This window comes from Copidosoma floridanum, unplaced genomic scaffold, assembly GCF_036245765.1.
Source record: "Copidosoma floridanum isolate Cflo_tuat_1 unplaced genomic scaffold, Cflo_Japanese_pri ptg000029l, whole genome shotgun sequence".
Taxonomy (NCBI): domain Eukaryota; kingdom Metazoa; phylum Arthropoda; class Insecta; order Hymenoptera; family Encyrtidae; genus Copidosoma; species Copidosoma floridanum.
The window spans coordinates 2800509-2809565 of NW_028321906.1; the positions used below are offsets into that span (position 1 = coordinate 2800509).

The following is a 9057-nucleotide window of genomic DNA, read 5'->3' on the forward strand; positions in this document are numbered from 1 at the left end:
ACATCTCAAATGAACATTATAAAAGACTTGTCTTTGTTAATGCATTGATTATAAATGTGTTTTATGTTATGTATACTTTTGAAACCAAACAATATATACAGCTTGGCAAATCATTTCTGAAAAAACATTTTTGAACAATCCAAAACCAAAATGTAAAACCATAAATTTCACTAAATGTCCATAAATATTAAAATTGTATGGCTCTAGAGATCTAGTTTTGCAATTTTAAGTATAAGACTGCAGTGAAAATGAAACTAGCAGAATGTTTTACTAACATACATTTGCTTTACACTTAAGATCCCACCCCCTCCCTACTCACGATTTTGGATCAAAAACTCTGGCCCAAAATAAATCAGGCCCGGATAGATCGTCTGGGATCGGAACGAGAAAAAAGTCGAGTTCACCGTCCAGCATCGTGATATGGTATCATTTGTGGAGTCGTCAAGATCGTCTACGCAAAAAAAGTCCTGGGCATGATTTAGGAAAGGGCTTTCTCAGCTCACTACGTGCATAGTATGTCCGAGAGAAATCGGCTTTGGTTTCTGGTCATTGTAAATCTCGACATGTCGAGCAAGGACTCTAGTGCCATTTATGATCTCAGGTGGCTCGGAGGAACCACCGTAAAATTACATTCTTACTCTTTGATTAATGATTAATCAAAAATCGAACCAGGGGGTATAAATGGGTCATGGGACCCACGGTAAGAACGAAGTTCTTTAAACATGACATGAGTACAAAGACACACAATTTCTCAGGTAACAAGGGGGTCGCCAGACCCATAGGAAGAACGAAGCTCTATAAAAATAAGTACTGCATTTATGTAGTTCACTAAAACAAAAACTTGAAAAACGAATAATAAAAAAATAAGAAAATTTAGTTCGACGTACTCACGATAGTTGAACTTCGTGAGTACGTCGTACATAAATACAGTACTCACGAAGTTCAACTATCGTGAGTACTGAACTAAATTTTCTTATTTTTTTATTATTCGTTTTTCAAGTTATTGTTTTAGTGAACTACATGAATGCAGTACTTATTTTTATAGAGCTTCGTTCTTCCTATGGGTCCCCCAACCCCCTTGTTACGTGAGAAATTGTGTGTCTTTATACTCATCTCATGTTTAAAGAACTTCATTCTTGCCGTGGGTTCCATGACCCATTTATACCCCCTGGTTTGTTTCTTTTAATTCGAAAATTTTTTTTTAATTTCCTTTATTTTATGGCTTTTTTTTATTATTCTATTTAATCTTCTTTATTTCATTCCTTTTTTTTATTTCATTTTTTTTTTTTTTTTCATTCCATTGTATTTTTTCATGTCTTTTTTTATTTAATTTCATTTGTTTGTCAAATTTTATTCCATTACTTTTAATTCTTTAATTTTTTTTCAATGCATTTCGTTTTTTTGATTATTTAAAATTTTATTTCTTGTGTTTTTATTTCATTTCCTTTTCCATTTTTTTTTTTCATTTCATTTCATTGTTTAATGTCTTTTTTGATTTCATTTTCTTTTTTGATTTTATTTTTTAATTATTTTTCATATTATTTTCCATTTCATTTTTCTTATCATTTCATATTTATTCATTTTTTTTTTTCATTGAATTTTTTTACTTTTATTTTATACCTTTCTTTTTATTTTCATTTTTAATTGTTTATCATTGCATTTTGTTTAAATTTTTTTTATTTTATTTTCGCACATAAATTTTTTTCAGATTGTTTTTTTTCTTACTTATTTTTTTGCAATTGTATAGCCAATTAATACAATTTTTGTTTTACTTTTATATAATTATTTAATGACATTCTGCCATTATTTGTTTATCAAATTCAAAGTAAGCGCCCTTAAAAACCATTAAAAATCCACCTGTGAAATAGTGGATTTCAAAATAGTGAATATTCACAATTTCTAACGAGTTAACGTTCCACTATTTCAATTAGTTAGTTAAGTTATTGTTGGTAGCACTCGAAATAAGGTGTATGGGTTGTACAATTATTTTTATTTAGATCAAAATCATTCATTGGATTGATGATTAATATTTAGAATCAAAATTTATATCGACGGGATGCGAATAAACGACCTTGATTTTACACTATTTTGCCAGTAGCAGTCTTATTCACTTGGGCAAACAGTAAAATCTTATCTGTTTACAACTTAGAATACCATGGATATTTTACTGTGGCGCTGTCATACTTATTTTACCCTTAATCCAATCTGCATATGCTATTACGTTGGTAAACATGTATCTTTGCCTAAAACTAAGTCCGATCAGAACTGTTCTGTTGCCATTATTTTGAACTAAAATACTACCGGGAATGAACTGTAAAACATGAAAAATTAAAGATTACTCCTACTTAACTTAAACAAAATAGACTTCAAATATTTACCATGGACACTTTTTTGGAATTTTTGTTGAGTTTGGCGGTAATGACACAAAGTTCAGCGTTCAAAGGATACTTTTTCAAGTATTGCTTGCAAGTTCTATTGTTTATCACTTCAGCTGAATTAAAGTCTAATCTCATAGACCAGTAATAGTTTCGTTTCGTCCGACATATTTCGTAGCGAGTCACAAATTTCATATCCTCGTTAATGACTTCATTAGGTTCAGGAAGATCGACAGTACCAATGTATTTGTTGAGTTTCACTTTCTCCTCTAATTGTACAATTGCTATGTTATGCTTGTTATAGAATGCACTGTAAATAAATTATGCCAATGATCGCAGACATCACCTTATTTTAATGTAAATAGTACTTAATTTTTCGAAAGAATGTCTTACTTGCGCTTAAATTTTTCGTGAATTATAATTTTATTTATGTTAACTGTAATCAAAGATGTCACATCTGTAGAATCTGTATAACCAAGAAGAGCATAATAAGTAAGCTGGTCGTCAGATACACAGGCAGCACTTGTGAGGACATAGTTGTCTTTTATAAGTGCACCATTGCACAAGGATCCTTCACTATCGAATATAGCTACGTGGTATTTGAACTGTCCTCTCTCAGACCAACTGAAAATGGCTTTTCAAAGTATGAACAAAATAAATTTAATTGGAATATAACTTGTCATATTTTCATAAGGAAACTATTGATGTTAAATAATCATTTTCCTTGACATTTTTTTCGAGAAGTTGAGAACGCATAGAGTGCGATTCTGTTCAGCCTTGTCTTATGCTTTTATATTTAATGAATACTACACCGAAAAAATAAATCACCAAGACCTGGGTGGCAAAATTGAATAACGCGCTTTCCCGGTAAGAAAGGCCTGGTGTCTGACTTCGAGATCCGGTCTAGCTTACAATATTCATTTACTCAATAGTTTTAACAATTTTTGAATGCACCTTTTACCTTTGACATTTTAGCTATGAATGAGTGACATTCTGTACGTACTTAAATTTTTTATGGAAATATCAAAGAAAATTGAAAAGTGCAATTAATATTTTGAAAGTTTTTTGTTTTATTAAATGTGCCATAAAACAAGAGATACTTACGAATACTTAGTTCTTCTAGAAATGAGGTAATCTTGTTTTGTTCCAAAACTTTCGATGTAATAGGTAGAATTGCATTTTCAATATCTGGTCCGTTATTCATAGTTTGTTTGATCCAATCAACGTGCCGTGAAATATTGGTAAACAAATTCGAATCACTAGTACCAAGTCCAATAAGTATAGATTTGTTGCCGTTATTTTTAACTAAAATACCAGCAATGTCGAACTACAAAACAATACAAATCGTCACTAATTTTTTCCAAAAAATTTAAATGCGATAACCACACTTTTCATACTGACCACAGAAGAAAAATTACTTTCTCTAGCGTTGAAGGTACAAAAATGTAATACAGTGATTCCTGCAGAATTGCAAGACTCGTTTTTTCCGATGGATACATTTGTAAATTCTAGTGCAAACTCTGAATAAATTTTATTCTTTTTATCATAGTACCGTTCATACCGAGTTAGTATGTTCTTCCAACTTTCATCAACAGTTTCACTTGATTCAGGTAAATCCACTAAACTGACGTAATCATTGAGCTGTACTCTCCGTTCTAACTTTGATATAGCTATGCTGTAGTCATCATATAATCTAAACTTATACAAATTTTATTTTACTCTTTTATCATATTTTATTACTAAATAGTTATTCAGGTAAAAATGCACGTCTTACTCATATCCTTCATTTTCTTCGCGGAAAATAGAATTAATTATGGCAATTGTAATCGTAGATGTAACATCATAAGAATCCACTAGGCCAAATGTAGCGTGATAAATGAACGAAAAATCAGATACACATCCGGCACTTGTGATGACATAATTTTCTTTGATAAGTGCACCACTACATGAGAAATCTTTTTTAAAAGTCTTTAATTTTAATATAGCTACGTGGTATGGAAACTGTCCTCTTTTAGCGAAATTTTCATCAATGGGGAAAGATTTTCCTACAAATAATAACATTCTCTTTTAGTTTTTCCATATGGTCACATTAGGATTGCATAAGGTTTCAATTGAATAAGTTTCAATTCACCGTTTGTTTCTTAAAATTTTTTTTTAACTTCATAATTTTTTAATTTATTTGAGGTTTTTAAACGCCGTTAGAATTGATACATAAGAAATCAGAAAAACGATATTTAAGAATATTCATACAATAGTTTCGATTAGTTCAATTTAAATGAAAATAAAAAAGCAAACAACAATCACCAGGCAGGCATAAAAAACTAAATTTGGTATGTAATAGTTAAAAGTAGTAGACATAGTTTGATTTTAAATTCATTATTTATGGCAAAACTCCAATTCTTAATTACTATGACGATAACTTAAAATTATAATTTTAATCATTAATTAACATTGTAGTAATTAAGGATATAAAATTTATTTGTGTACGTAATAATAATTAATTACTGTCACAGTTAATAATATAAAGCTGATGTCAAGTTTGAAAAAAAGTAACATTGATTTTATGACTAACGTATTTCTTTACATATCACTAACTTAGGTCGTCTATTTTTGATTCCAAAATTAAAAACTGTAGCTGATGATAATTTTTAACTCGCTAGAACTTTCATTATGTTGAGTTGAAATTTTACTATTTCATAGTATACTAATAAATTTTGTAAAATTATTCAGTAAAGTAGACATGTTGCCGAGTGTGAAATTGAGTATGAAAATAGCAGAAGATGACACTGCTTATGTTCTTTTAGCGTAAGTTATTACTGTGCGTTTTTTTCCTTAACTATACAGAAATACTTTTTACAAAAAATTATATTAAATGTAATCGAGGATAAAAAACAGTAACTCTTAAATGGACTTTAAGAAGCTCAAATTTGGTGTCGAGTGTGTATTTAGTTACGATTTCTGAAGACAACCACCCAAACTCAATTTTCAACATGTGCTGTTCTGAAGGTCCTCTAAATATGCGTGAATACACATTAAGGTGTCCATTATTTATCAAATTTAACTTTTTGATCATCCGGTCTTTAAAAAGTATTTGTTGTATACTAAAAAAAAATATATATACCTCAAACACCCAGAAATATTTGAGTTAACACGTGCTCCTGGGCCCATTTCGATTTCCTATTTAAATAACGTAGGATTTTTTAATTCCAACTTTGGTGAATTTTTTTTGAAAGTACAAGAATATTTTTTTTAGATCAATTTTTTTTTTTTAGTCAATTTTTTCCAGTTCAAAATGAGCAAATTAAAAAAAAATTAGATTGTAGAACAAAAAATCAAGAAAATCGAATTTCTTTAACTTGCTCATTTTGAACTAGAAAAAATTGATTTATAAAGTCCAAGTTATACGGAATAAAATGTTATTATTTAAAAATCCAAAAAAAAAATACTTGAAATTTCCAAGAAAATTAAACAAAGTTAAAATTAAATAATCCTATATGTTATTTAAATAGAAAATCATTTTGTGTCTGGGGGCACGTGTTAACTCGCAAATTAAAAATTTTTTTTGGTATTTAATGAAAAAATCTAAATTGGTTAATAGCAGATACCCTAATCACTTACTCCATATCAAACTTTAGTCGCTCGAAGTCACTTTGAACTGACCCAAGTGTAACTTTTTTATACTTCAATGAATTTATTCAGAAGTTAGTAAGCAAATTTTTTTGAGATTTTTCTCAATAACGTTGAGTAAAAGATAAGTGTCAGTTAATTTTCAAATTTTTATTAAATGTTAAAAATAATATTGAAAATTGAATAAACAAAACACATAATAACACAATCAGCACTTACCAAAGTTATAATAAATCTTTCTATGCATACTAACTAAGCTGTTTTTTGTATTGCGTTTTATCCAATTTACATATAATGATACGTTAGTGAAAATGTTATTCGACATAATGTTCCCAACAGCAAGTCCAGTGAGAACAGTCTTGTTACCCTCGCTTTGAACAAAAATGCCGCTAGACTGAAACTGCGGAATACAAAGAATTATTAGTGAACTTCCCAAACGGATGTGCCATAATATAAAAACACTTTTAATTTTTACTTTAAGATTTTTTCCATGTAGAATATGGTTGATACAAAATTGTGATAACACCTTGGGTTTTATAAAGTACTTTTTTATATTTCTTTCACATATACTACTCGTTGTGACATTAGATAAAGAAAAGGTCAGTGTGACATAAAAATCGGAATATGATCGCATGTATTGCTGATAACGGGTCAGAACACCTTCTGAAGTTTTGTTAAAAGTATCATTCAAATCAGGTAGATCTACTATGTTAACGTATTGGTTGAGTTCAACTTTTCGTTCTAACCTTAATAATGCGATGTCATGCTTATCTGGTAACAGAATGACACTAAAAAACGATTTTTTGTATACCTTCAGTTTAAAAAAATAATATTAGTAAAGTAGTGGTGATTGTCTTACAGTCCCTGAAATTTTTCGTGAGTTATCCGTTGCGTTGTTGTAACTACAACAGGGGATGTAGGGCCAGAGGAATTTACGAAATCAAGTACAACATAGTATTTGTCAGCAGGAAACAGTCCAGTTTCGTCCATTAGACAACTGGCACTTGTAACAACATAGTTGTCTTTGATAAGTGCTCCACTGCAAAACGATCCTTCCTTGTCAAATATAGCTACGTGGTATGGAAATTGTCCTCTTGCAGCGAAATTGGAATCGGCCTCAGAAACTTATTAAACACACAAACGTTATAAATTAAATATTTTTATTACATGATTGAACTTGTAAGGAATTGTAACGGCTTTTTTATTTGTAACTGCCTTTTTCACGCACAAAAAAAAATGTCTTGGTACATAGTTATGTCTTACTTTGAGTCATCAAAAGTGCTGCAACAATTTTTAATAAAATCATCTTGACGAAGATATAGTGCACCATATTTTTCAAAATTATTCGTTAAATAAATTAAATAATATGTGTGGTTAGTTTAAACTATCGTGTCACTTTCTGCTTTATTGTCTTCAACTTTCGAGTCACCACTGCTTTTGTCCGAGTAAAAGCATCATTAGCTAATGTATATAGATAAAAATAAAATTATCACAAACAGTCATAGTCATAGCACACTTGGTAAGCATTTATACACTCTTCTATATGTAAGATAACGCGTACTATAATTATATTTAAAAAAATTTGAGGTGATTAGGCTCGTTTATGATTTAGTACGTATTTTTTTTATGCCGTACTTAACAAGCAGATGCGTAATAAGTCAAGTTTCGTTTGTAAGAGAAAATTTGAAAAAAGAAATATGCTAAAAGCAAATGTAGAAAGTGGTGACATCATGAAACACAAATTACCAACTGGACATACCATGAATCTCCATTTATTCAGTGAATAGGTATCCTAACCATCTCAATGTTAACTTGTTAAATGCGATGCAAAACGTCGGACGCTAACAATCTTACACTTTTGCCTCCAATGGATGGATTTACTAAAACTTACGTTAAAGATACTTGAAAAATTGTATGATTAAAATAATAAATAAGAATTCCAAACGATTCATAAGGATAAATAATATTTCCTACTCTGAGCGTTTTTTTAACCTTTGGACGTTTACTGCTCCCTCAGTAGGAAAAAGAGAGCTTGCAGATTTCAATTGAACTATGAATGTATAACACAATGCACTTAAAAATTTTTTTGAATTCGTTCGTACATAAAAAAATTAGCTACTATTCCTTCGAAGATAACAGTATACAAAAAATTCTAATTGCAAAATTCGAAATTAAGGATATATATAAAAATAACAAGTATTGTTATCAAATTTTTCATGCCTACGAAATTTAGAAGTGTGTTTCCTAGAAATAATCTATCATAAAGTGAAAATGGAAGGATGTTAATGGAGGAAACATTTAATAAAAAATAACTTAATAATATAGTTCATTCATTCAAATGTTAAAAAACGGCCCGAATAGGAAAATTATAGTTGCTGTAAAAATTTTTTTTATCATACTATTTGACATACATTGCTTTAATGGATCGAACGTTTTTATTAAGTTTGGTAAAGTTTTAGTTAAGTTATTTTCTTTCAAGCATTACTGTTAAGTTTAGTTTTAGTTCTAGTCAAAATCAATATTTAAATATTGTTTGAAGCACTGGCTTTTAAATTAATTTTGTAATAAATTAGGTGACTTTTTTGTCGACACGGCAGCTTCACAGAAATGCCTTATTGGTTTAAAAACTAACAACTACTTGAATACAATAACCAAAACGGTTTCCGTACATAACGGTATAAATATAACGTAAGACCACACAGATGTCAATCCAAAATAAAAAATTTTTCATATTTTTATGTGTTTTTTCCCCAAGACTTGCTTGATAATCTTAATATTGAAGAAAATATTTGCACACATGCAATATCCATTATTTTGCTAAAATTCATGTTTCATTTTTATCTCTGGCTGAGAAAAACCAAAAATCATACTTCTCAATATTTTTATAATACACTTTTAAATCTTAAACGTTATCATTACAAGTCGATCGACGATAAATAATAATATTTACAAATAGTTATACTTTATTAGTGGATGGATCTGACCGACCGACGTACTAAAGTATGAACTTGACACTAACAAATCATTTACTCACCAATTATGGATGATCTTTTAA

General features: G+C 29.4%; 1 protein-coding gene across 1 annotated transcript; it reads right to left on the reverse strand.

The window, feature by feature from the left end:
* Window positions 1-2058: 2058 nt before the first annotated feature.
* Window positions 2059-3616, reverse strand: LOC149373672 (chymotrypsin-C-like). Its single transcript, XM_089596016.1, has 4 exons — window positions 3480-3616; window positions 2769-3009; window positions 2379-2685; window positions 2059-2311 (listed from the first exon to the last, which is right to left on the reverse strand). The coding sequence occupies exons 1-4, from the start codon at window positions 3577-3579 to the stop codon at window positions 2165-2167; spliced, it is 795 nt and encodes a 264-aa protein (XP_089452142.1). The 5' UTR covers window positions 3580-3616; the 3' UTR covers window positions 2059-2164.
* Between the last annotated feature and the right edge of the window lie 5441 nt (window positions 3617-9057).